Raw genomic sequence first — 27,879 nt, forward strand, 5'->3', positions numbered from 1 at the left:
TTGAAGATTTCTGTTAACTGTTAAATGTCTATTTGGTAATTCTAACGACAGTCTGGCCTTCTACAGTAGTACTGAATATGAAACCATCATAAATTAAGCTTTCTGGGTCTCTCTACATCAGGGCAACATAAAGTTCTATTAAAGTAAACACAAACATAAACTACCTGATTTTCTCCACTCCTGGCGCTGTAGTAACGTTGTAGCTCTGAATTTAAACTCTCCCCAAACACTTCCTGTCTTGATCTTTGTGGGTAAATTAAAATATTTTCTCCATAAGCATAAAGAGAAATCAAGGAAAAGATTAAACTGAAGACCCTTAGGTAACGATTTCATCCTCTACGCTTCGTTGACAAGTTTCCTGAAACTTTTGTCTGTCTTACAATTTCATCCTTCAAATGAAAATGAAGAAAAACATTAAGTGAGGGCCACACTGAATGTGAGTGATGCCAGGTCAACCTGATTCTCTGTCCAAAAAGGCCAGGTAACATTTACTCTTCTTGCTGTTGTTTCTCTTTCTTGTTCACTCAACAAACCTCCCAGTATATTACTATACTACAGTAATTCACCTGTAGTTACAATACTTCACTTCCCAAAGGAATCATTTCCCAACACTGCCTACTCCCTAAAGACGCTTTCAGATGTTTTATTTCTTCATCCATTCCATAATTCCATTACTATAAACCTCTCTCGTCAGAGGAAAAGTTCTCAGAGACCAAGGGACTTGAAAGGATTTTCTTAAGTCTCTCAGACCTTCGTCCCAATCTCGAAGCCTGTACACATCTAAGAGTTCCCAGAAACAATGAGCTACAGAAGTACGGACCACACGGGAAAGAAGAGGAAGTACCAGAACAATACCCAGACCACACAGCACCGAAAACCCGTGGACGTTTCTATCATCTCAGTATACCACCCCTACTCCCCTAGTTTAACCAGTCTCTCAAACTCAGAGAAAAAGTCCCGGGCACATAATTTCCCCCTCGCTTCAAGAATAAAGTGGCAGAAAGAAAAGAAACGAGGTCCCTCCGGTCGATCGCAGCTGTGATGCTTTTTCTGCCGGGTGAAGGGAGGCAAGCCAAGGGTTGTGTAAAGAATGGAAAGCTGAATGATATTGGGGGGAGGGGGAATTAGGGCGCCAGAGCTAATCCCCCGCCGGGGCCCGCGAGTGGAAGACGCAGGAGGCGACCAGCCGGGAGGACAAGGGAAGCCAGGCTGCACTGAGCTTCTGGGTGGCGAGAAAAGGGAGAGAAGTGTGGCAGCCCGAGGCCAGTGGGTGACGGCGCCAGGCGAAAGAGGAGATTCGGTGCGGAGCGAATTTTCCGGGGCATGAGAGCGGAAATAGTCTTCCTCACGGGACCCTAGCACCCGCCCCCGCCCCCACCCCCCCGCGCCCTAAGCGCACACCTCAAACCTGCTCTTGGTCACTCCGTTCACGTCCCTCCTCATGGGGCCGGCGGGTGCGGCCGGGGCCGTGCGCTGCGGCGTGCAAAGACTGGGGGCCCCGGGCAGGCCCCGGAGTTCCGGTACCGAGACGAGGCAGAGGACCAGCGGGATGGGGCCGTCGGCGGGGAGGAGAGACCTCTCGACTCCAGCAGGGCCTCCTCCTTCTCCCGCTGTGGTGGCGACGACTGCTCGTCGCTAGCTCTTCTCTCTTCTCAGCCTCAACTTCAACCCAAAACAAAAACACTCCCCACCTGCCAGCAACGCCGCTCCTCATTGGGCAGAGCCGCCCGGGCATCGGAACAGCGTGGGGAGGGGGAGGAGGAGGAGCGCGCAGCGGCGCAGGACCACCCCTCCCCCATCCCCGGGCAGAGCCCGCGGCCGTCAGCCCAAGAGCTACGGGAGCGCGGCGGCGGTGGCGGCAGCGCGAGCCCGCTCTCGCTTCCAAGGCAGACAAGCCCACCGCGAGAAGGAGAGGCAGGGAAGTGCCTATGTGTCTGTGTGTATTTGTCTATGGGAGGGGCTGTGGGGCGGGTGCGAGTGCGCGCGTGCTCGCCGACCGGTGAGAAAGAAGAAAGCAGGACAACTGCACACAGCACCCGAGCCCCCACCTCTCCCCTCCGCGACAGACAGCACGCACCAACCCACCAAGCACTTGAGCTGCCTGTCTTGTCCTCCCAGCCCCTTAAGTCTTGTCGCTTCCCAGTAGCCCGTGTTGGCACACATGTCCTTCCCAGCCACCCAGCTCCCTTCCCCTATATCACTCACTGTCGCCTTGAACCCAAAGTGCAGCAGGCGGTCCCTGCTCGGAGCCATTTTCCTCCTTTCTGGTAGTCTCTAGATTGGGGCAGTGCTGCTGCTGCTTTCGCCGCCGCCGCCGCTGCTGCCGCCTCCCCCGCCTCCGTGGATTGCATTACCGGGTGTTGCAGTGAGGCTTGGGGGGCCGCTGTGGGGCGTGGATCTCCCTGTGCATGGATTCGGGGGGACAGCTGCGTTGCCGTCTGCTCTGGGGACCAGCAGCGAGGCCGCACCTCGTGCCTTGTGGTCAGGGGGTGCAGTGCAGAAGCTGGGCGACCATTTCTTTAGCTGGGGGAGGGGCGCGCTTTGGTGGAGGTGGGGGCGGGTGAGACAGAAAGGCCTTGGCTTCCCCCGCCCCTCCGCCGCCAGACCGCCGCTGGCACCCAATGAGCTCTAGCGCTTACCCGCCTTCCAATCAGCGCTCTGGTTGGTGAGAGCCTGATCCTGACGCCACTTTGGCGGGAGAAACAAGCGTGTCTGAACGAGTAGGCGGTGCGGCGCGGGGGTTGGGGGGAACCTTGCCCAATGGTTAACATTCTCTCTCTTTCCATAGAAGCTGGATTGTGTCATGGTATGTCATAGTATACTTTAGCAATTCCAGGTCTCGAAACTTATGATCTGATTTCTATGAAATAAGGAATGTTTACCTTTAGAGCGGAAAACCACATAATTATATCTCAAAGATAAAATATTGGAAACTGTATCACAAATTCTAGCAGTCCTGGCTGGACCACTTCTAATTGTATTCCGAAGTAGATGATTTTGTTTTCCTACCACTTTTCCTTTGCACTTTCAGTGACTGGCTTATTATGAATGTCTGATTTAAGAGATGAGCTTACTTTAAGAGCAACAAGTGCAGAGATCTTTTAAACGGGCACATTTTACCCGAAAGGCTTATCCTTCCAAGCACTTTTTTAAATTAACTTTTTTTTTAATCTTAGAAATTACTTCCTAAGCAAGGAAGCCAGCTTCAGAAACCTGTTCTCAGGCCCACACACCCAGGTCTAGATGCTACAGCCTCCTCCTGTCCCAGGCACTGTTAATGTTACTGCTTCACGTCCATCAAATAGAAACAACCTTTTAGTTGCATCTCATCTCAGAGCAGTTTTCTCTCAGCAAGAACTACTGATGAATTTGGTGACAGAGGCCTGCAAAAGATAGTAAAAGTGGCTTGAGCAAGATAAATCAGATGAAAACTTCCACAGGTTTTTCTCTAATTTCAATTATCCTTTCCAGTTAACCCATTATCAAGTACTACTCAGGAGATTTTTTTACTTTGTTAAAATTTTTTTGATTGGATTTTTTAAAAGCTGAATAAACAAAAAGTATTCAAAAGTTAAAAATGTATTACACATACACATGGTGCTTTTTATCAAAGAAATTTATTTGCATGTAAATAAACACATTTTTGTAATGTTTTGGGAAAAAAATCCCACAGATTTTTATCTACTTTCAAAAAAATGAAAAACCCCAAAGTATTTACAGAACGGCCATATGCACAGAAAATCAAATTTGAAAGTTTTTTTAGAAAAGACCCTCCCCAACTGCTCCTGATGTACATTTTTAAAACACAAAATTTACAGCTCAGTTTTTCTACAACTGAGCATGTTTCCCAACCTAGCTTCTGAGATGTTAGGTACTTCCTACCCCTCAAAAAAACTTAAGGGTAGAAATAAAGAGGGAGGGAGATTTAGGGATAAAAGGTTAAAAAAATGAGACTGCCAAGGGATTGTGAATGAGTTTCCTATACTGGAATCTGCTTTAAGTGACTCAACTGGATACTATGACTCACTGGCTCCCTGGAAGGCTTCTTTTCAGAATTCATGATAGTGCTGCCCTGTATTTTCAGACCTAGGCCTTAAGGAAAATCCTTCCAAGAGCCACCAACCTCAAGCCTAGTTTTGGCAATTATATCATTTCATTTCACGCCTCCCCCCATACTTTTTAAAATAAACTGATTTTTTGAACCTGGAATCTTCATGTACATCAGAGCAGGTTTTGACCAAGAACCCCTAACATGAAGCCAAAAGACAGAAGAGGAATCAGGTCAAACTAAGAATACATAAGACACCAGCAGCAGAAGATAGGTAGAAGTTGACTTCATGTCCTTGTCGTCTTTTGAAACAGAAGAATGAGTACACCTAGACAGGAGGGAGGTGTCCCAGGCTTGGTTTATTCTGCCTCTTCTCCTCCACCCTGTGGAGAAATGCAGTGCTCCCTGGTTCTCAGGCAGGGTGAAGCAGTTTAGCCCCGGCTCCCTGTTAAGCAAGTTCAGATGCTGGGTCAGTGTGTGGGGTGTGCCCATCGACAATTCAGGGGCTTATCCTTCATCCAGATCCTAACTCGGAATTCTTTGATCTGGGATGAAGACAGAAAGAGAGAAAAAGCTTCCCAGTTTACTCATTTTGGTATTTGTTGGCTCTACTTGGGGGAGCTGAGCCCCTGATATTATGCAGTACATTCCCCATACTTTCCCCACCCAAACTTAAAAACCATTTTAACTTTTTTTTTTTTTCCTGCAGAAACCAATGGGATAAGATTCAAAACTAGGTGAGAAACTTGTGAGAAATCCAACCTGGTTGTATGTCTGAGAAGCTGCTACTGTATCAGCATCACAAGATAAAGCACTCTGGTATCACCTTGCCCATGTCCTCCTTAGTGTCACCCAAGACATTTGACTCTGATACGGTAACCGATAACTTTTCTTGCTCCACTTTGCAATGTTTCGTTTCCTACTTCTTATTACCTTGGGACACAAAAGTGGCAGAGTTGTTGAGAGCTGATGACCAGAAAAGGGAGAACACTAAAGGAAATCAGAGACAGTCAGGAAAGAAAGCCAAAGCTGATTTTCCAACTCTATGCTAACTCCAACCTGCAGAAAGAGCTGAATATAGAAATCTTCTTCAGTATCTGATGAAGTCACTCCATTTATGACACACACACACACACACACACACACACACAAATGAATCACCTGGCTTTTTTTTTTTTTTTTTTAATCCAGAAGAGTTGTGCTGGGGATCGTGCCCCATCCTGCTGATACAGATCCTGAATGGAATCATCAGGAATGGCACAGTGCAGGTGTCAAAATCAAAGTAAGGCCGCAGAATTTTGAGAGGACCCTCCAAATACTGAGAACTTGTGTTGCACTCAAATGGTCTCCTGGATTTCTATATGTATGAGAAGGGCTTCTTATTGATGTCCCCCAGAATCCAGACTCAGACCTGTTCTTCCAAAAAGGTCCAATTGTGTTGCTACATAGTAGCAAGGGTTTATCTTCATGCCCACCTAGCATTCCAGGCCCCCATTACTTCAAGTGAGCTTGAAAACGGTTTTAAGTGAACTATGGCTGCAAATTTTTTACTGTTTTATCTAAGGGAGCATACAGTGGAGTGATTAAAGTCTGGACTCCTTATCCTTGTGATGAAGGGAAACAAGGAGCCCAGTTCTCAGGAATGGCATCAGTTCTCCTACAAACAAAATGCTGGGATATGGACTTTTGGCACATTGTAGAAATAGGAGAACTATGAATTCTGTAATGGTTTTCATGCCACTGGGTCAGGGAGGCTATCCCACTTTTAAACTTTACTGAATCTGAAAACATGTTTACATCCCAAAAAGCCAGCCAAGCTTTCTTTAAAGGAAAAAACTATAAATCAATGCCTCCACAGAAAGGTAACTCCTAATATTCCTATGATGTCTGAACCCTATGAAAAACCTCCTATAACAAAAACACCATTTTGGTTTTCTACTTGACTCCAAAGGTGGGCTCTGACTGATCTGCTTCAGCTTGATACTACATTACCAGCATAAGCCACAAGCTCCCTACCACCAAATAAGCCTCCTCCTTGCCTCCCATCATTTTGAACCCTGAACCTCATAGAATAGAAAAAAACACTGTATAAAAGCAAACAGATAAAGGGTTAAAATATTACAAATAAATAGCTAAAATCATCTTCCCTCCCCAATCACTCCTCTAAGAAACAGACACCAAACATTACTTAAGTGTCCAAAATGACCCAAGTCCTTCATTTGCCCCTGCCTCAAATGGACAACTACCCAAAGGTGAACAACCTTCATGCAAATGCATCAAGGAATGTATTGCTTTTTCATTTCTGCCCAGCCCTTCAAATACATGCACTAAAATGAGTTTAAAACATGGCCTAAAAATGGAAAAAGGGAGAAAAAATATATATGAATATTTCCCACAAAACTGTTTCCCACCCTTCCCTCTCCCTAAGCCCTTCCCACCCCCTCCCTTTCATAAGCAAATATTTTAAAACTTTTTTTTTTTTTTTCTGGCAAAGGAACAAGTGATTTGTGGTAACCAGAATCAAACCCTATGGTCTCTTTAGTAGGGTCCGGCTATGCCTTTCAAAATTCATCCCACTTGGTGTCAAAGCCATGCCATTTAAGATTCTTAAACACAAAATCAGACCTGTCTGACTCACTCCTTATGATGATTTGCCTATACACTTAGTTCTTCTCTGGCCATATTTTTGCTTTAAATAGGTTCCTAGTTGCCAATCAGGGCCACATCCATAAGATCGTCATCTTCCTCCCCAATCATAAAGTCAGGGCTGAGCCTTGAGGGCCTGTCTGTAGATAAGATTGTGTTACTTGTCATAGACAAGGACTGGTCTGAAGAGATGGGTGATTTAGACCAACTCTCTGGCTTGATGCTATGAGACTTTTTCTTGTCTCGGTCTTTGTCCCGGTCCCTATCTTTGTCCTTTACTTTCTTCTTTTCTTTTTTGTGCTTCTTATGCTTCTCTGTGCTGTATTCTGGAAGAGGTCGGATGCCATCATCTGAGCTAGGACTGTTCTGATAAGATTTCTCTGCTATGGAGGAGCCTGACTCACTTTCACTGTCCAGATTCTGGGGGGTATATGCTGGTGACTTACTATGGCTGGGAGAGCCACGCTCATGCTTTGGAGTGGAACCACTGATGAGTGGAGAGCCATAGTTTTTGGAAGAGGCCATCTGAGGCCTGAGCCCTTCTCCACCACCTTCCCCAGGTTTCTGCAAAGTCACTTTGGCTTTAATGCTGGGGGATCCCCCATCATGCTTGCTGATGATAATTTTTGCCACACCCGTGCTCCCCACATTTTTAGACTCTGAGGTCTTCTTAGATGAATCCACTGAGCCCCCCGAGGTGGAAACCTTTGATTTGTCTTTATCACTTTTCTCACGCTTGCCCTGGAACTCTCCTCCAGACATGTTATGTTTGGAGGACACAGGATGGCTAGAATTTGTGCTCACCCCCATTTGGCCGTCCATTGGGTCTTCACCCCCAGGGCCACTGGTGACAACCCCATGCTTCAGTTTATCTATGACAGCTGTTAAAGACGGCTTCTTATTTCTGCTGGGAGATTTCCCTTTGGAACTCCCATGCTGGTTCTGAGAGGATGACATGGAAGAGCCACTTGAGGAAAAGGAAGAGGAAGATGCTGTACAAGAGTTAGATGATGGGGGAGTTTTCTGAGACAATGAGCCTGAGGATCCTAACCCTGAAGATGACTTCATACCGGTGCTTGAACTAGTTCCAGACATGTGAGAACCACCAGAACCTGAACTGATAGGGGACTTGGCTTTAGAGGATGGGGGAGTCCCAGGAACAGGCTTCATTGGAGAGGCAAGCTTATCAGAGCCTCCAGGTGGCCTCGAATGGGAAGGGGATATGTTTGGTTTACTTAAAGAAGGATTCATAAGTGATGATGGCTTCCCTTGAGGTTTCATCTTGGTGCTGCTGGAGCCACTGCTCAGTCCATGCTTGGTAATAGGAGAGGAGCCTGGCTTTCCCCCAGACTGGGATGAATTTTTGGATTGGCTAGATCCCGAAGACCCTTGGCTAGAATATATACTGCTACTTAACTTAGAACTTGATGAACCTTCTGATTTACTGCTTTTCATCTTGCCTGAGTTGGAAGCAGAAGATAAGGAAGAATGGCTATGGTGGCTTTTACTTCCTGAGGAAGACACAGAACCACTGCTGGTATACTGACTGTGAGAAGAGGGCTTGCCCACCATCACAGTTCCCTTAGGAATCTGAATAGTAATTTTGGGAATGGGTGGTGTGGCAACACCTGGGGGAGTCTGAGATCTTCCTGAACTGCCTGGAGATTTGGATCCACCTGTACTAGTAGGTGGGGTGAAAGGTCGGTTAGAACTGTGAGATGGAGACTTTCCCTCAGTGTCTGCCTTCTTCCGCTTTGGAGGCTTATCTTTGCTTTTGCCATCATTAGAAGGGGTTCGACTGCGCTTCCCTGGTTTGCTGTCTAATCCTGTCCCTGACAGACTACTATTACTGGCACCATTGCCTTCCTTTACTCTCTTTTGAGTCTTTTCTTTCCCTAAGTCCCCAGTGGTCAATAAAGGACTCTGGCTACCACTGTGATGCTCCATAAGATCTGTAGGACCCAAAGCCTTACCAGCCACTGCTATAATACTGAAATCAACCGTGTCAGCTTGGCTATTGCCTTTAAACTTAGTCTCCCCATTATCACCTCCAAGCATTGGCACCCCCAAAGTATTTAGTGCCTGAGATGCAAATCCTTTGAAATCATCATTATCTCCACTTTGGCTGCTTTCATCAAAATATTCTTCTCCAAAACCACTTTGGCTCTGGCTGTTCAACAAATCAGGATTGAAATCTACTCCATCAGGAAAAAAATGATTGGTAGGTGAGTCACTACTGGGGCTGCCAGCAGCATCTGCAATAAGGTCAGCTGGATCAGTGTATGGATTTTCATTATTATTGGCTTGAAAGACATCAGGGTCAAAGAGGGCACTCTGAGAATGCCCAGAGCTTGAAGAATCTCGAACAGGGGTGCCAATGGGTGGACAATCGTCACTAGTGCTGGGAAGCTTAGAAGCTTCTTCTGCAATGTCTGAAAGGATATCAGTTACATCTGGGCCAATGCTGTCTGAACTGGATAGTCGGACCATCCTTTGAATACTGGGTTGGGGGTGAGGTACTGGTTGCGGGTAAGTTGTTGGGGGAGTACTACACTGGCTTGGAGCTGGAGTGATGTGTGGCGTATCCAGCGTGTCAGCTGTCATGTTGACATCAAAGATAGGGTTTTGTGAGTCAACATCCATTGAAAATAGCTCCCTCTGAAAGTCATCTTCAGTCTGGTGCTTTGGTTTGTCAGGTGGTAATCTTGATGACTTCTTCTTCTTTGTCTTGTTGCTTCCCGAGCACATTTCCATCCGGGGTGAGCCGGAAGAGGAGTTCTGCCTTTCTAAAGGGCTGCTTCCATAAAGGGTTGAGAAATCCTGGGCAGGATTATCTTTAAGAAGGTTCATGAGCATCGGGTGGTTCTTGGTGTTGCCGGCCATCGAAGAGACAGGTGGCGGCGTGTGATGAGGAGGGGTCGGACTCGAGCCAATGGTAGACCCCCCGTTCCCTGTGATTTGCAACAAACTGGTAAGAATTGGGTTCTGAGATACCTTGCTGAAGTCCTCCCCATGGCCCACCGACTCATGCCGATCTTTGATGCTCATGCTCATATTAAACAAGGTGGTAATGGGACCCCCCGGAAAGGTGTTGGTTGGTGTAGTGGTACCACTCATTGGGTTGTTGCCTGTGGTCATGCCATACCCTGGGCTGCTAGCCGGGGGCAGGTTCTTTTTCACCATGTCTTCAACTGTCTCTGCAATGAGGGACAGTGCTGGAGTGTCGGCCTGAATGGTTTCAGCTTTCCTCCGAATAGCCCTCATCGTCACAGGAATCGACATACATCTGTAAAATAAGATGGAAAAAAACAAAATGAACAATGCATTAGCTGCTACTTAAACCAATTTTTCATTTGAGATAAAGGCTTTACTTTTGCCTTAAGTAAAGATGTGCAATAAATAGTTTTCAGGTAAGGCAGAGGACCTGTAAGGCAGGAGCAGTTCTGTAAAATGCCAGAGCTTTGGATATACCCATTCTAAAAAGAATCTGGAAGAAGACTTCCCTGATGGTCCAGTGGCTAAGACTCCATACTCCCAATGCAGGATGCCTGATTTTGATCCCTGGTAAGGAACTAGATCCCACATGCCACAAAAAAAGATTCGCATGCCACAACTAAGAGCTGGCACAGCCAAATAAATATTTTATATGAATGAATGAATAAAAAGAATCTGGAAGGAATTCCCTGGTAGTCTAGTGGTTAGGACTCCAAGCTTTCACTGCTGAGGGCCCAGGTTCAATCCTTGGATGGGGAACTGATATCCTGCAAGCCACATAGAGGAGCCAAAAAAAAAAAAATCTGGACCAGGAGGCAATCATCAACCTCCTTTGACATGCCACCAAAAACAAACCAATCCTAAACAGATGTCCAAATAATTAGATACCATACTAAACTAAAATAAAACTGGTAATAATGACCTCAGTAAGAAAATGCCCTCCTTTGGGGACTTCACATGTGATTAATGGTGTAAATGTATATACAATTTATCTTAATTGATGAACCACTAGAAAAATCTCTTGACCCATCAAATTCTATACTTAAATAGCTTAAATCACCCCAAAGCTATCTGTGAAAAGTACTACCACTGGCAGGAAATCCTTTTTATTTTAAAGCAAAGCACTTTTTATGTTACAGATAAATTTATGTTTATAAACATGTTTGAAAACAATTTGCTCTACACTATGTCAACAACCTTTCTTAAAAGACCAGATAGTAATATATTGACTTTTTAAGATTATATGGTTTCTGTCCAGCTACTCTGCCACCTTAGGTCAAAAGCTACCATAAACAATATGTAAAGGAACAGACGTGTTCATTTACAGGCATGTCTTATGTGTCAATAAAATTTATTTTTATTTACTAAACAGACCACTCGTACCTGCTCTAAAAAATCTTGAAATTACATATTAATGCTTCCAGGAAGCTGAATGGCTAAAGTATCTTCCCACATACTGCTGTTTGACATATTACATGTGTTTTTTACAAAAATGACACAGAGGAAAAGTGAAAAAAAGATCTACATTTTTTTCAGCTCTCTCCCTCATAAAAGAGCCCTAACACTGGGTCTGAAGTTACCTACTTTACTTCCTATTACTCTTATGAGATTTATAAAATCAAAAACTCATATTGCTTCTAGATCCAAAAGCAGAGAAGTGTGAATTCAAAGCAGTGACTAAATGCCTTCCTCCTAAATTTCTAATTCATTTATTACTGAAAACAGCATTCTTTATACACCTCTTAATGGTACTCTGATGAAAAAGGGCCAGTGCTACCTTTGAACAACTTTGGCAATGAAGTCATCTGTGCAGATGAGTGCATCTGACAGCCCCTTGTAGAGTTTACAGCTCACATGTGTTGAGTCCTGCACATCCATTACCACTGAAAAATAAAACATATAGGAGGTGTTTAGGATGGATTTGGCTTCAGTTTCTGACTTTTCAAGAAGAGATAAAAGGACCAAACTGCTACCCTGAGAGAGGTGCTAACCACCCACATAACTCACCACACACCAGGGAGTCATTCACAGGGTGCTGAAAAGACACGCTGAAACGAGACTCTGAGAGGGGACACACTTCAAATTGGAGAAGCCCTGGAGAATCTAAAAGGCAAAGAAAAGGATCATAAAATAATCAACTAGATAAAAAGACTTGAGATGTGTAAATAGTAATCATTAATTATGAAATCCTTTCTCTCCCTCACTGGAAACTAAATCCCATATATTTTTTTAAAAACATGAAACCCACTGGCACTCACAGGTGATTGAAGAAATCAGATTCCCAAGAATCTACCAGTTTATGTTATAAATACTCTAAAACAAAGTAAACTTCAGTTTTTTTAAATGAAGATATTTAATCCCTAAATTGATAAAGTCCTTGGCAGATATAAACATCCTGCCTTGAAAATCAATTCTGAAAATAAATGTGGCCAAGAGGAGTTTCTCATTCTATTTAATAAGCATCAGAATCACTGTCATAAACTCTGCTTTCTACTAGTATACAGCTGTTAGCTATACATTCCATAGTTTGGTAAACATGGACGTAGGGAATACAATCTAAAATGATATATTTATGCCAAATACACTTACATATAACTATCATCGTTGGTTTCTAAGCCAAACATGCTGAAAGCCCAGAGACAAGAATTATATACTTTCTTGGGGAAAAGTATGTATCTCTGTAGGACTAACTTCATAACTATCTCACAAAAACTCATTTTTAAATGCTCTAAAGCTATGTGGATAATCTCCTAGGATTGAGATACATGAAACAGAAGGGTCATAAGGATACTTGCACATGTTCTGTGTCATTACTTCAACTTTCTAAAATTTTTCGTTTCTGGAACAATTCTTACTCCCATAAAATATATGTCCTGATTTACCTTCTGGGTTTCTTCTTGCCTACCATTTGAATGGCACAGTTCTATCACTGAAATGTTTACAACTAATGTAAAAAATTAACTATGATTAACTAGAGCAGCCAAAATTCATATCAAGATTTCTAAGAGCAAACTGTGTGAAAAACATCAGCATTCCAGAATCCTGGGAGAGAAAGAAAAGGGCACAGGTCTCATCTGTTTTTAAGCTATATGATAAAATTCTCCAAAGAAGGTGGAGAAAATATACTCAGGATTAAAACGTGAGAAGCACTGCCTAACAACCTAAAATTTAGGTGTCAAGAACTCTCTTCCTACAAAATCTCAAATTATACCTTATATATCTGCTGCAAGATTCAGGGCCCTAGGTACCCAATTACACCACTGCATGCAGAAAAACAGTAAGCCCATTGCAAAAAAACTCAGTAGTTTCCATATGCCAATATACAGATTGCTTCCATCAAAATTATCCACAGAGCTTAAACTAGATTCCCAACTCCTCCCACAGAAATTCTAATTAAGTTCATTTGGTATGGAAACCAAATATTTGTAGTTTTAGAAGCTCCACAGGTGATATGATGAGCCACCAAATTAGAGAACTACTAGAGTAATCAGTCGGAGAAAGCAATGGCACCCCACTCCAGTACTCTTGCTTGGAAAATCCCATGGGCAGAGGAGCCTGGTAGGCTGCAGTCCATGGGGTCACTAAAAGTCGAGCACGACTCAGCGACTTCACTTTCACTTTTCACTTTCATGCATTGGAGAAGGAAATGGCAACCCACTCCAGTGTTCTTGCCTGGAGAATCCCAGGGACGGGGGAGCCTGGTGGGCCGCCGTCTATGGGGTCACACAGGGCAGACACGACTAAAGTGACTTAGCAGTAGCAGAGTAATCAGTACCATTTACCGGTAAATACAGCAAAAGGAAAGGCAGTACCTTCCTTCAGAATAGTTCTTTTGACACAGCTTCCTATTAGGGTGTTATAGGCCACTTGGTGTCTGATCAGATTCAGGATAAGAGGAACCCGGCCAGGGTGCTGAAAGGTGATTTTGCTAACAAGGGTTCCCTGTAGACTTCTACCATCTGGAAGAGGAGCATCCTTGTTGAGGAAATAGCAGTGCTGTTGACCTGGAAGAGCCTGGGCAAAAAGAACAAAGGGAACAAATGCTATTTACTCAGCCACTGTATTCCAACCACAAACTATCCTGAAAAAAAAAAAAAAACCTACTCCTCAAAAATCAGCAATTTCTTGCCACTCACTCACTTGGCTGAAAAGACCCCTTTTTTCTAAATGTTCTGCCAGTGGTTTCCTAACCTAGCTAACATAAAAATTACCTCAGAAATCTGTATAAAAGGGGTCCCTGAACAGTAAGTGCAAAATTTTTATTTTTTAATAACACCCTATGGGACGGGGGAGCCTGGTGGGCTGCCGTCTATGGGGTCACACAGGGTCAGACACAACCGAAGTGACTTAGCAGCAGCAGTATACAGTTATAATGGAGCCAGAATTGAGGAACTGTTACTTTAGACTATTGTCAAACATTCAAATAAATTCAAGTTCAGATGTGGTTTAAAAACCGTCCTTAATTCACTCATTCCAGTACTTTCTTCTCTGTAAGTACTCTGTAGATCAGAAGTTCACAGCACTTGAAAGGATTAAACAGCAAGAATTCTTAATACCTACTTATAAGCTTATAAAAGTTTAGAATACCATTAAGAGACTTTCATTTGAAATTTCAACAATTCAATGTACATTTTTCCTAACTTGGAAGTTACGTTCTTTTTCAGTACATTTCAAAGATATCTGTAATTTCCTGCCTGAGAAAACAGGACATGATCTGGTAAGCCAAAAGAATGTCTTCTGATTTCAGATATCCTATAAAAGGAAGATTCTGATCTTGGGTCCAACCATAATCTACAACAATCCATAACGCCTTACTTACAGCATAAAATCGCATGTTGTGATTCAAAGGTAAGGGGTCAGGATCCTTTGACAGTTCAAATTGAGTGATCAGTTCATAGAGGGGTACATAAGTTGGCTGAGTTTCAAACAATGGAATTCCTGGAAGAGCAAAGATCAATATAATCACAGTAAGATGAAAATGTTGACAGCTCAGTTTTCCCTTCATTCACCCATTTATTCAAGAAGTACTTACTAATAAGCACTGACTAGTTCAAAACACCATGATATCTATACCTATCACTAGTTTTTTGAGGTCAAGACTGAAAGAGGGCTAAGATAATGTGAATTTGAAGTTTGCTTTTACTTTTATAACAATTATTAGCTTCTGATGCTGCTTAAAACTCACCTGTGCAGTTCTGAATTTTCTGAACAAATGCTCTAGATACTGGAAGTGGCTGGGGAAATTTCAAGAAGAAACAAGCAGGAAGATCAACACTGTTGGCACTGGTAACTAAGGAGAAGGAGGGAGTCCTTCAAAAAAAAAAGTAGAGGATTGGGATTCTGAATTGATGTAAAAATGAAAAGTTCTCAACACTCAGACACGTTTGTATCATATAAACACATACAAAGACTATCAAACTTCACTCTTTGAACTTCCTTCCCCCAATTCCAAAATATCCTATTTGTTAACCCTAAAGTATCTTATCGAACATCTATCCTGAAACACGTTCTCTAGTTATTAATATTACTCCAACATAGCTCCAGATCAACATAAAGTCCCATAAGAAAATCCCATAGAGCAATCACTAAACCACTAAGCCAGTGGAAGTAGCACGGTTCTCTTCTTTCTCTCTCATGATAAAACTGTGTTCTATGAGCAGACTTCAAAGAGGAGCATGCAAATACCGAAAAGAGAAATCAAATGGATAAAACAAAAAGCCCACCCCTAGGAAGTCAAGTGTGGGAAGAGCCAAGTCAAAGTAATACTTGTTTCTTATTGGGCTTAAAGTTGAAAAAAAATGGACTTTGCTACCCTAGAATTATATTTCACTTACCATTTGTTGTCAACTGGATGTGATCCCATAATTAATGGTGCAATTGGGAGTTTATACATAGCAGATGTTCCTTCGATTGTCACTGATGCATTCATGCCCAAAGATCGAGGAACTGGGAAAAAGAAAAAAAATGGTATTCTCCAGAGTAACACAAATTATAAGGATCTTAACATTAAAAAAAAAACAAAAAGCTAGCTTCTGTGTAATTTGTCAGCCCTAATTATCAGATTCTATACCTATATAACTTAGAAATGCTACAAGTACCTTTCTAACAAACCAATAATTCTGTTAGTAAATAATACAAAATATAGGAAACAATGCAGTCTAAGGAAAAAAAATTTTAAAGACCGATTACCAATATTAACTTATTTTCTCCAACTTCAGAATGCATTTAAACAGAATTATGACTACAGACAGTCAATGATTGAAGTTAAAAAGGGGAGCAAAATGAGGTATTAGGCCATTTTTCATTAGGTTTTAGTTTATTAAAGTGCAAATACAGGAATTCCCTGGCAGTCCGTGGTTAGAACCCTGTGCCTTCACTCCCAAGGGCATGGGGTTCCATCTCTGGTCAAAGAACTAAGATCCAGCAAGCCATGTAGTGCACCCAAAAGTGCAAATACAAAGTAAGATCCATTATTTTAGTTCTTTAGTAAGTTGGTTAACTTCTTTACCATTAAAGTAATGATTAAAGCAAATTTCAAGTCAGATCATTTACATTTTCTCATTCACTCATTTACTCATTCAAAAGGATCAATTAAGCCTTTATTATTATGTATGTATATCCTATGGAAAGGAGCCTGGCAGGCTACAGTCCATTGGGTCGCAAAAGAGCTGAGCATGACTGAGCAACTAGATGACAACAAACGTATATATACATATGTATATATGTATGAATGTGTATGTATATATCAGAAGCAAACTCTGGTAGAAATGGAAAACTTTGATAGGGATGGCATATTTACTTGTGAGTAGCAAACCAGAAAGTACAGGCAGGTCTGGGCATTCAAATTTTTTAAAATATTTTTTAAACACTGAGCAAAACCTTTAGTTACTTTATAGTGAAAGTCTTACCATTATTCTCATGCAAAATGATAGGGGATGTTGTCTTATCATCCAGCAGGTCAGAAGGAGAGGCATAATACTTCAAGTTCATTAAATGACCTATGAAAAATAAAACATCACTACTTTATCAGGTAACTTACAAATAAAGAAAAATATTCCCTTCCTATAAACCTATATACAAGAAAATAGTTTAAAATATGAGAACTCATGATCCAAAGCAGCTTGTGAAATACGACAGAAGCATAAGTATTATTTCTAGCAGCAACAATTTACTTCACAATTAAAAAATATGAAAACTAGGGGAGGGCAAGTATTGACACCTTAGAAACCACTAAAAAATACACAAATGAGAGGGGTAAATTTGGAGTCTGGGATTGGCAGAGACAAACTATTATACAACAGTGTCCTACTGTATGGCACAGGGAACTACGTTCAGTATCTTATAATAAACTATTATGAAAAAGAATAGGAAAAAGAATAAAAGTATATACAACTGAATCAGTTTACCATATACCAGAAACTAACACAACATTGAAAATCAACTACATTTCAATTAAACAAAAAGAAAACCATCACAAATGACTAGTAATTTTCACCTTCTGCTTATAAAACCAAGATGAAATTTTAAGTAGTAATCTTTCAACTAAAAATTAGGTTTTTTTCTAAACAAGCAAAATAGCATCACATACCCCCACTTCTTGGAGTGAGATAGCCAACACTTCCATGAAGAATCTTGTCCAAGGGACCAGCATTGGTTGCTTTCCTGCAAGACAAATGATCTATGTTTATTTACATTTAAGCCCTGAAGGTATTAGTATATAATGTCATAATGAGTTCAGCCCTTACACATCTTTTAATTCTATCCTAATGACTCTATCTTGGGCATTTAACAATTATATTTCACCCTCAAGGTGAAGGGATAATTTCTAAGAATATACCAGTGTGTAATATGGTGAACAAAAATTACAACTATAATATTATTTATCAGAAGGGAGGCCAGGTTTCACAAGTCTTCTCATAAAACCTATGGAATACCAACCAACAACTTAGGGATACTGATATTCAGAAAATGGAATGCAGTCATTTGGGAAGTGAAAGGATATGGACAAGATGTACAGTACAGGTAAAATACAGATGCATAGTAACATGCATCTATAATACATATTTTTTAAATAACAGAAGCCTAGTAACCTATAGACAAAAAACTTTAAGAACAAGGTCAAAGAGAATTGATACTTTAGCCAGTCTTACCAATACATAACTGCCATTTTAGATAGATCCTGTTCTAAGGATTGGAGAGCCAAGTACATTTTAGTCTTCAGTTTGCTGGAAAGTAAACAGAACAAGAATTAGTTAACGAATATACATATACACAAACACTGAAAGCCTAGAGAGCAAATCTACCTTGGAAGCAACTTAGATATCTATTAAAAAAAAAAAAATTAAAAAACAAAATCATTAGTGATCTACCAAAGCTAGTTTTTATCTCTACTTAAAAGACCAAGCAAGTAAGCAGAATCCCAATTAGGTTAAAAATATAAAACCAGTCCCATGACAATTTCTTTCAGCCTAGAAATCAATATGCTGAAGATACCTCAAGGATTATAATCTACCTTCTAGCACTATAATCATTAATGCAGATACTGTTTATTTAAAATACCTTTAAAGGACATTAATTAGCTGAGTTATAGACTGTCAGAATGAATAGAAATTACAAATGAGCTAGGGCAGAAGACTTGGCAAATTTCTAAGTACAAAATGATTTATAGATTTATACTAATTTTTCAAACAAAAGCAAAAAATACTTACTTGTCCCCTGGAAGGTTATAAAGATTAACAAGACCCTTAAGGTGCTTAGAAAATTCATCAAAATTTTTTTCCCTGTAAGATGTTCAGGGAAGAGGAGAGAGGGAAGAGAATAAAACATATAATTACTACTCAATCATATCAGCAAAGTCCCAAAAATCAAGGCTATATAAAACTAATCTTAATAATTTGCTTTTATTTTTCCCCCCAGAGTTTTCTGGAATCAATCAAAAGTTGCAAAAGAAAATACAATGTTCTCCTTTCTCTGCTCCATTTTTTGGGAGAAGGTGCTAATAAACAGTATAAAAGATAGTCAAAAAGACCTGTTACCTCATATACTAATTTGTTCTTCAGTAATGAGACTTAGTTTAAATAAAGCACTTCTCCTCTTAATTTGTAACTGAGATGACTGGATGTCATGAGGAAAAAAAATCTTTTAGAGAGAAAAAGGAAGTAAATAAATTAGGAAGATAGGACACTTTCATGTATACACTAAGAGCAGAGAAAGGAAATGAACAGTGGGAGAGAGATGGGAGACCTAAGTAAAGGCAGAATAGGTAGTGTGGAGGCAAACGATATATTTTGAAATGTTCCTATAACAATCCTATAACAAGATTTACCCCAGGAAAAAGAAACTACTACCAGGAATCCTGGCATCCTAAAACCTAACATTCAGAGATGGATTCTTAGTCAAGTAAGCTTTTATAGGCAGGAATCCAACACAACTCAACAATTCTAAGTCTCTATTCCTTTTTCAAACTTAAAAAAAAAAATGTCTGTTGAAAACTGTACTGCTCTGACAAATGTCAGATACTTGATCAGGCATTTATTGAATACTTACTGCCCAAAGTGCCATGAAGACACTAAAAAGAAACAAGAGCAACAGCAAAATATATTCCTTACCTTAAAATCATCATCTATACAGAGTGATTAAAAATACCTGGTAAAGACTAATATTCTTTCTAAAGTTCCCACTTCCAAACATGCTTACAAATTAACTTTAGAACACCATCAGTCCATAAACTGGTACAGTCTCCTATTCTACATTAGAACCAGAAATACTGGTTTCCTGGACTATTCTGATAATACATCTTTGCTAGACTTATTGAGTAAATGAAATCATAAAAGGTTATTTTTTTATGTTGCATTGCAATTTTTCAAAGCTCATTCAAATCTGGTGTATTTGGCTGTAAGGACATTAAAATGATCACTGGAAGGCTGAGTGTAAAACTTATTTCTCAATGTTAAACCCATAAGATTCCTCCGTGTGATGTCTGATAACTGCACTATATTTAAAACATAAAATTGATGTAACAACTTTCTCAAATTCCCAGAGAGTTAATTCTGGGTTTAAATTTAAGCATGGAAATCTCCACTCAATTAAAGGAGAAAAGATAAGCCAAAGACAAAAGACATCAATTACTAAAAGAGACTGTCTTCAAGCCTAGCACTTTACTATGATTTAGGACCCATAAACCTGAAATATAAAACAATTTTTCTCAAAGTGAAAAAAAGTTCTTTCCATAGTATAGACTCAATTTTCTCAAGCTTTCTCTAATTCAATAATTAGGTTCTATTTATTTTTGTTCCACAGAGAATTCCTAAGGTTAACTCAGCAGTTCTCAACCAGGAGTGATTTTGTCCTCCAGAGGACGTCTGACAATATCTGGAGATATTTTTGATTATCACAGATCAGGAGGTTATCATAGATCCTAACTAGTTGGGAGAAACCAGGGATGCTGTTTAACATTCAAGAATGAACTGGGCAACTCCCTAGAGCAAAGAATCTCCCAACCCAAAATGGCAATACTGTCAAGGTTGGGAAACCCTAGGATAGATGGAATAGAGTGTTAAAAAAAAAAAAGCTAAGTCAATTCTGAAAGTGATCAAGTACAGACTCTGAAAAATCTTGACCCAAGAAAATAAAGTTGTTCCTTAGAAAAGTAAATTCTAACCATTCTCAAAATGTAACTATAAAGAACAGCACTGTCTGCCAATAAAAGGGAATGTAAATGTCAGCTGCTCACCTTAGCTGCTGTACAAGCTCTGGACAGCTCTGAAATTAAAGAAATTATGTTAAAACTCTAAGCTACTTTAAAATGCTTGAAGACATCAAAAGTTTTTTTTTTTTTTATTAATAACACATGCTTTTTAACAAAAACATTAAAACTATAGAAGGTCCTTATATTAAGATATCAAAGACATCTTCCTACTTGGTAAACCATGGGGTTGGGTCATGAAATTAAAAATCAAATATATGAAATACTTTATAAAGGAATCAACTTTCAGTTGCTTGTTTAAAACATTAGGACCTCTCTTTAAAGCCATCCTTGGAATTCATATCCAACTGTCTGGTTATACACCTGTTACATTCGTCTCTATTACAGGGCTTTTCAGAGACATTAGCTATATACAAGATTATCTGTCCTTCTTGATTATAAGTTCTTTGAGGATAGGAATTTAAATTGTTCATATCCCCAGCACCTATTGTTCAACTGCGGCTCATGTTTGTTGATATGAATTGGAAAAAGTTCCTCTGGTGTTTCTTCTTGTCAAAGCCTTTGGATGATGTCAGAGATGGACCCAGAGTATTCTAAATTCCACTCTACAGCTACTGATGTTGTAGCCCATCACATCATCTCTACAGTGGCTCGTGAAAAAACCTAAACCCAAGCTATTTCAAACCCCAACAATATCTTTAAAAATTAATGTCCCTAAGTAAACCCCACAGATTCCAGTGAAATATCAACACATACCACAGGATTCTCCCCATGGTGAGCCACTTTTACATCACAAAGCTGTCCTGCAGGATCTAACTGCACTTCCACATAGAACATATCTGACGTGATGTAACATTCAGTGCCACTGGCACTGAGATGAGAGCCCAGTCTAGCAGGAACAAATCAAAACAAAAATTAATAGAAGACACATAAATAAAGCCACCCAAAGTCAACACTAAGTTAAATATTTCTGCCTACAGATATACTACTTACCCATTCTGTCTTGCTATAGACTCCAAACGGTCAGTCATTGCTGGTAAAGATGTTACTACAAAAGGGTGAAAAAATGGAAATCACAAAGCATGCTCCAAATAACTTAAATAGTATTCTTCAAAGACAGAAACATCCTGAGGAGTATATCTGTCCTTCCAAAGCCATAAACACATTCAATAGTCCAAATACTTGTAATCTGCACAAAGCTTATCTATAGTTCAAATGCTTATAATTTGCACAAAGCTCACTGATAAGGCTTAGCTGCAGCCTAAGCAATAAGGGTCAAAAAAAAAAAAAGATCTATTTGAAAAAAACTGGACCTTTCTCCTTTCACTTTTTCTTTACTCATTTGGGACAGGTTATCTTTAAAGACGGAGAAGGCAATGGCACCCCACTCCAGTACTCTTGCCTGGAAAATCCTATGGATGGAGGAGCCTGGTAGGCTGCAGTCCATGGGGTCGCTAGGAGTCGGACAGGACTGAGCGACTTCACTTTCACTTTTCACTTTCATGCATTGGAGAAGGAAATGGCAACCCACTCCAGTGTTCTTGCCTGGAGAATCCCGGGGACAGGGGAGCCTGATGGGCTGCTGTCTATGGGGTCACACAGAGTCGGACACGACTGAAGTGACTTAGCATAGCATATATCTTTAAAAAAGACATACTTAGGGACTTGCTAGTCATCTAGTGGTAAAGCGGTATGGATCCAATCCCGACTCATTTATGATAATCAGTGTAAAACCTGTTTGTCTGTTTTTACTCTCATTTTCCTTCAAAACCAGACAGAAGTAGTAATTATAAGCTTGAATAATCAAGCTCATGACTTAAATTTCATGTTTGCTTTCCTGAAAACATTTTTTTCTTTCCTCTTTTTGTTTTCTTATGAAAACATTCTTAATAAATACTGTAAAAGTCTTACAGTCAAAAAGTCCATCTTCTTACTGAGTTAATTAGGAGAGAACATGTGAAGGAAAAAAATTTCCCCCTCCTATATGCTATCTTAGTTATCCTTCATCAATTATTTTTTGAGTCTCTACCAGCCTTCAAAATAGAATAAAAAATAAATGTTTCAAAAGTTCAGGTAAAAGTTCATCTCAACTTCATAATGAAATCAAGAGTGAGACCTACCTATCTCAACTTACATTTCTAGTATAAAAGTCTTTCCTAAACTGGAGCGTTTTTAAGACGTTAGCATATTTCAACAATGTTTACAAACCTTTGAGAGCTTTCTGCAATGTCTCCAAACAGCTGACCAAATGTTGGTGCCCTCCAGAACTCATTACAACCCTCTTCTCCTATATTAAAATAGGAAAACATTTGAGGTAAAAATTAACCAAGCCAATAGTTTTTGGTAAACACATACATTATTCTAGAAATAATATTTCAGGAGTCTACAGATTATGAAGTAGTCTATATACTCTATATTTCTTATATATTCTAGATAATCTATAAATTTTTAATTGTTATTTTGTCCATCTGTCCAACAGAGGAAAGGTTAATCTACTGAATACATGGATACACCATATCCATATCCATGAAAGGAGAAAAGGGTATTTTCACATCTAGGACTTCTCTGGTGGTCCACTGGTTAAGATTTCATGCTTCCAAAGCAAGGGATGTGGGTTCAATCCCTGGCTGTGGGACTAAGATCCCACATGACACAGTGCAACCAAAAAAAAAAGTCTACAACAAAGGTATTTCCAGATCTAAAATAATTTTCAGGGAAAAATTAGAAGAATCAAAATGTAATAAATGCAATCAGCCTCCTGCAGAAGATGACTATATCCTAAGACTCACAATGGGGTGGCTCAAATTTGACAATTCCCAAACCTAATAAGGTGATATGCATGTAATCTAAGAAATACAACCAAACCTTAGTCAAACTACTGGGCCAGCTAAAAAGTTCATTTGGATTTTTCCATGTTACGGAAAAAACAGAATGAAATTTTTGGCCCACCCAACAGACTCACTCTAGGAAACAAGATACATAATCCAAAAATCCAAAGAGCAAAAATTTAGCATAATTTTTCTAAACCTATTCAAGGAAGCAGTTTCTCTCTGTACAACATTCTAGTCCCCAGAAGTATGAGCAGTTTTATGATACAAGGATAGGTTTTGAGGCTTTTCCACGCCCTAAATCCATCTTTCTTGGCTCTAATTCCATGCTCCCAAACATCTGCTTAATTAATAATCCAGATTCCTTTATACCTTAAATAGACAAGGACTGTGTCCATTGCTCTAGACAATGGATACCAGTATTTTGTTAACTGGAAAGACAAACCCTCATTAATAAACAGGCATTCTGACTTTCATGTTAATCTACTGAGATTTTGTTAATATGTCAGTTTTAAAAGGGCTTCCCCAGTGGATCAGTAGTAAAGAATCTGCCAGCAGTGCAGGAGCCACAGGAGACATGGGTTTAATCCCTGGGTTTAGAAGATCCCCTGGAGGAGGACATGGCAATCCACTCCAGTATTCTTGCCTGGAGAATCCTATGGACAGAGGAGCCTAGCAGGCTACAGTCCATAGGGTCGTAAAGAGTTGGACATGACTGAAGAGACTTAGCATGCACACACACAGTTGTTGAAAATTCTTCAAAATCTTTTACATACCAATAAAAGTAGGTTTCTGAATCTGCAAAAGTAACAAATAGACAATGGAAGGTATGGTGACCAAACCAAGAACTGGTAACCCAAAAGAGGGTCTTAGTAGCCACCTGGAGTCCTCTAGCTCCTGATGTTTCTCTAATGACAATATCATTTAGAGGTGGTATCTCAAACTAGAATATGGCTGCCTTCTAGTAAAAAAATGACCACCTCTGAATACCCATACTGGAAAAATTGTCATTAAGACTTAAAAAAAAAACAACAACAACAAATCTTTTTTATGTATAAAATCCTGAGCCAGAAGATGTCTGTAGAACTTAGTTACAGAAATCTCTAAGCAACATGACATTTTGGTGTCCATTATCTCATTTGATCTTTACAGCAAAACTGTGTGAAAAAGCCAACTGGTATTGCTCATCTTACTCAAACCGGTGTCTCTACCTTCTAGATGAGGAAATTGAGGGTAGGAAAAAAACAAGTAATTTGTCCAAGGTTATACAGGTAGTAGTGGAGTCAAGATTAAAATAAAGGTTTTTTTGACAGCAAATTCAGTTCTCTTACTAGTGCTGTGCTATACACTCACCCCACTCCCTGTATTCCACTTAACTAAGGGCTCCCCATACTGGTGAATGCCTCAGGAAGGAGAAAGTACTGTAGAGAAAATCACAGAGTAAACAAGTGAAGTTAATTAAAAATGATTGCAAACTCTACTACCAATATAGATACAATGAAAGTATTAACACATTAGAATCAAGGAGCTTGACAGGAAGTAAAAAGTAAATGTTTCTCTATATCAGGCTATCATGTGTATCTTTTTTTTTTGGCAGCGCTGTGGGACTTGTGGGATCTTAGTTCCTCAACCAGGGATTGAACCCAAGGTTACAGTAATGAAAGCTGGGAATCCTAAACACTAGGTCACTAGGAAACTCATTATGCTTTATAAGTGTGTTTCTTACAACTTTTGCCTAAAATATCCCAGCTTACTATAACTCATGATTAACAAAATTCTACTAACATATCTTCTTCTTAGGTAGACTCTTAAAAGTTGAAAGCCATCATGTTCGTATGATGTTATGAGAAATAAAACTGAAGACACACCATAATAACTAGCTAGAAAAAGTCTACATAGGTAACTTAGCTTATCAAATAATTTTCTAAGCACAACACTTTATCCAGTTCACCATAATCCTCACCATGACTTGACGCACAAGCTTAATGGTTTCACTCCAAGGTCTATTTTGGTTAAATTTTGCATGGAGCCGTTCCAAGAGAGAACTCATCTTACTCAGCTTTTCCGACTCTAAGATATAAATCAGAAAACATCATTAGCAACTCTTCGTTCAAGACCTTCCACAGTTTTTCTTGCAAACAAAACTCCCATACTTCATCCTGGTACGAACTCAGTTAAAATCTTTTCCAATATCATTTACTTCAAAATACACAAAGAATTCATTTCTAATAACAAGTAGACAGAAATTATGGGCCTAATCTAACAAACACTATAGAAGGGGACTGCTTTCCCTTCAGACTTAATGAGAAGCAAAAAAAGAACCACCTCCAGTCCTGAGGATCAAGACTACTGTTTAACAACAAAATAATTTCATGATATGCCTGAAATCCTTTGCATGACATATACAGAGCATACATTTGAACATGGCCTTACTATGGTTAGTTGGTTTTCAATGTGAAAATACAGACTTTCTTAATTTTTTCACATTATTTTAAGAGATCAATTTGTAAGTATTATCAAAAAAACAAGCTTCATTTGCCATTCAGCTATTTCCTGTTTGAATTCAAACTGTATGAACAAGGAACATGTCAAGTGACTAATGGATGAGTTTCAGGCACAGGTAAGAGAAAGGTAGAAAAGAATGGATCCCAGATAGTGTTTGAAGGAAACTCCTACAACCTCCAACACTCCTGTAATTCTTTTAACTGCTTAACACGAGCAAGGACTGTGCTGGAGACCAGCAGTGCAAAAATACAATATGCCTGAGATGACATCTGTGAGGGGGTGTGGATAAGTTAATGTGAAAATAACCATCACACAAAGCAAAATGAGATATGCTCTTAAAAATAGACACATTACTATCAAAATTCAAAGGAGGAAAAGTGTGTAATTAGTTTAGGGATGTTACAGAAAAGATGTCTTGAAAGATGAATAGAATGTCAGCAATCAAAGTTGAAGTAGTGACATCTTCAAATAGAGATTCAACTCCTCCCTCCAAGGCCTTCATCTTCTGGAAAACTGTTCTTGGGGCTGTTTCATCCAGTTTATGATTCTGGAGAAATGTTTGGCAATTCCCACATTTAAGACATTCACTCAGGCACTATTTTACATCTCAGAGACACAGCAGTGAGCAAACTAGACAAAATTCCTGCCTCACTAAGATTCCACTTAACACTTGTCATTCTCTGCACCCTCTTTCCTTTCTCCTTCAAACACACCTCCCTTCTCTCCGTTGAGAAGGCCGATGATAAATATCTTTACAAAAATGCTTCAATGAAACTTTTTTTTTGAGCAACTATTATGTGCTTGGAGAAGGAAACGGCAACCCACTTCAGTGTTCTTGCCTGGAGAATTCCATAGGCGAAGGAGCCTGGTGGGCTCCGTGGGGTCACAGAATCGGAAACGACTGAGTGACTAACACAACACAACATTACGTGCCCAGGACAATACAATGATGAGTAAAGCAAGATCCTGCTCTACTAAGCTCAGAGTACATTGGAGAAGACAAGAAAATAATCGTGTATCAATAGAACTATGTCCGAAATGCTAAGGGAGCATCTAAGCTGAAATGTGGAACTTTAGAGAATATAAAGTTACACAGAAAAGTGTTTTTCAGCAGTTCTTAGTTCAGATATTTAAAGACTGAAATTAAAAGCATTTTTAAAATATACAACACCACAAGATATGAACACTGTGACATTTTTGAAAACTACTGGCTTTTAATACCATAAGGACCTATCATTTCATTCACGCCAAAACATCTTACAGTACTTTGATATACAGCGTTCTATTACTGTTTTATATCATCATTCAGATTTCTCTTCTGAAAAAGCAAGTTTTACATTAACTTGCCCGGTCTCCCATCTCTTTAGGCTAAAAAATGCTCTGAGGCCCAAATGTTGCCCCTTGCCAAACAGGAAACCTTCACACTCAAGTTGGGAGCCCCCATCTCGCCAAAGTCGAAGCTCTCCATCACCAAGGAAGGCAGTCAGACTCTAAAACTCAGACATATCCCGCCTCCTAGATCCTGAGCCCTCGGGAGAGTGGCCCCCGCGGAGGCATTGGCTCCCCCAGCTGTGTCCCGCCCCCTGATTTCCCCCTCAGTCACTCACCCTCGGTCTCCCCCTGAGCCTTCATCCTGACGGCGGGGAGGGCCTAAGTCCTACACAAGAGGATATGCCCTTCCCCACCAGTAATGGAGGAACCAAGTTGGTTCGGGCTCCCGGGACGCAGGGCACCTGCAGTCCCACTCTTCCAGGGAAGACTCAGTCTGAAGTCCCCGGCGGCAAGAAGAGAAGGGTGCTCGCGGCCGCCGCCATCTTCCCCAACGGAACTTCCAAAAGATCGCGAGATTAACCGTGATCCTGCGAGAGAGAGACAGAGAGAGAGGAAAGGGGCTGGGCACCAAATATCGCGAAAAATGATTTATACGTTGCTTCTCGCGAGATTATCCCCACCCTGCCTGCTCTCTGGTTTGTCTCCGACTTCTCGGAGCTAGGCGTGGAGCTTCTGTAGTGGTAGTGTTCCACATCTCTGCGGAAGTTGGCGCTTTCGATTTGGCTTTCAAGCAGTTTGCAAAGTAAAAGCCCCAGCTGTCTTTCCTGAAATACTAGCTTTTCGAAGAATATTGCTGTTAGGAATATTTTATTAAAACTTCC

General features: G+C 40.3%; 2 protein-coding genes across 4 annotated transcripts in view; both read right to left on the reverse strand.

Moving 5' to 3' along the window:
* Window positions 1-2,538, reverse strand: part of FBXL20 (F-box and leucine rich repeat protein 20) — a 99,574-nt gene extending 97,036 nt beyond the window's left edge. The window contains exon 1 of one of the 2 annotated variants that reach the window (XM_070389776.1): window positions 2,206-2,538. In XM_070389776.1, the coding sequence (XP_070245877.1) occupies window positions 2,206-2,253 (48 nt within the window). In that variant the 5' untranslated portion in view covers window positions 2,254-2,538. Of the gene's footprint in view, window positions 1-1,401; window positions 1,702-2,205 lie in introns of those variants that run through there. The other variant, XM_070389777.1, reaches the window with a different exon arrangement.
* A 1,816-nt stretch (window positions 2,539-4,354) lies between these two features.
* Window positions 4,355-27,575, reverse strand: MED1 (mediator complex subunit 1). 2 transcript variants are annotated; one of them, XM_070389774.1, is made up of 17 exons: window positions 27,334-27,575; window positions 25,185-25,291; window positions 22,602-22,680; window positions 21,387-21,441; window positions 21,150-21,282; window positions 20,421-20,449; window positions 18,397-18,468; window positions 17,839-17,913; window positions 17,277-17,350; window positions 16,597-16,686; window positions 15,523-15,634; window positions 14,874-14,998; window positions 14,508-14,626; window positions 13,501-13,702; window positions 11,696-11,791; window positions 11,466-11,571; window positions 4,355-9,980 (listed from the first exon to the last, which is right to left on the reverse strand). In XM_070389774.1, the coding sequence occupies exons 1-17, from the start codon at window positions 27,356-27,358 to the stop codon at window positions 6,752-6,754; spliced, it is 4,728 nt and encodes a 1,575-aa protein (XP_070245875.1). In that variant the 5' UTR covers window positions 27,359-27,575; the 3' UTR covers window positions 4,355-6,751. The 2 variants fall into 2 exon arrangements, with proteins under 2 accessions (XP_070245875.1, XP_070245876.1); XM_070389775.1 differs by lacking the exons at window positions 21,150-21,282; window positions 25,185-25,291; window positions 27,334-27,575 and having other exon boundaries at window positions 22,602-22,670.
* Window positions 27,576-27,879: the final 304 nt, after the last annotated feature.

This window comes from Bos mutus, chromosome 19, assembly GCF_027580195.1.
Source record: "Bos mutus isolate GX-2022 chromosome 19, NWIPB_WYAK_1.1, whole genome shotgun sequence".
NCBI classification, from domain to species: domain Eukaryota; kingdom Metazoa; phylum Chordata; class Mammalia; order Artiodactyla; family Bovidae; genus Bos; species Bos mutus.

Bases quoted from the DNA above. Each gene is read 5' to 3' on its own strand.
- MED1 (XM_070389774.1), bottom strand. From the start codon at position 27,358: ATGAAGGCTCAGGGGGAGACCGAGG. The intron at 25,292-27,333 runs GTGAGTGACTGA...TTTATATCTTAG, and splicing joins GGCTCAGGGGGAGACCGAGG to AGTCGGAAAAGCTGAGTAAG. The intron at 20,450-21,149 runs GTATGTGTTGAT...CTTTAATTTCAG, and splicing joins ACCATGGGGAGAATCCTGTG to AGCTGTCCAGAGCTTGTACA.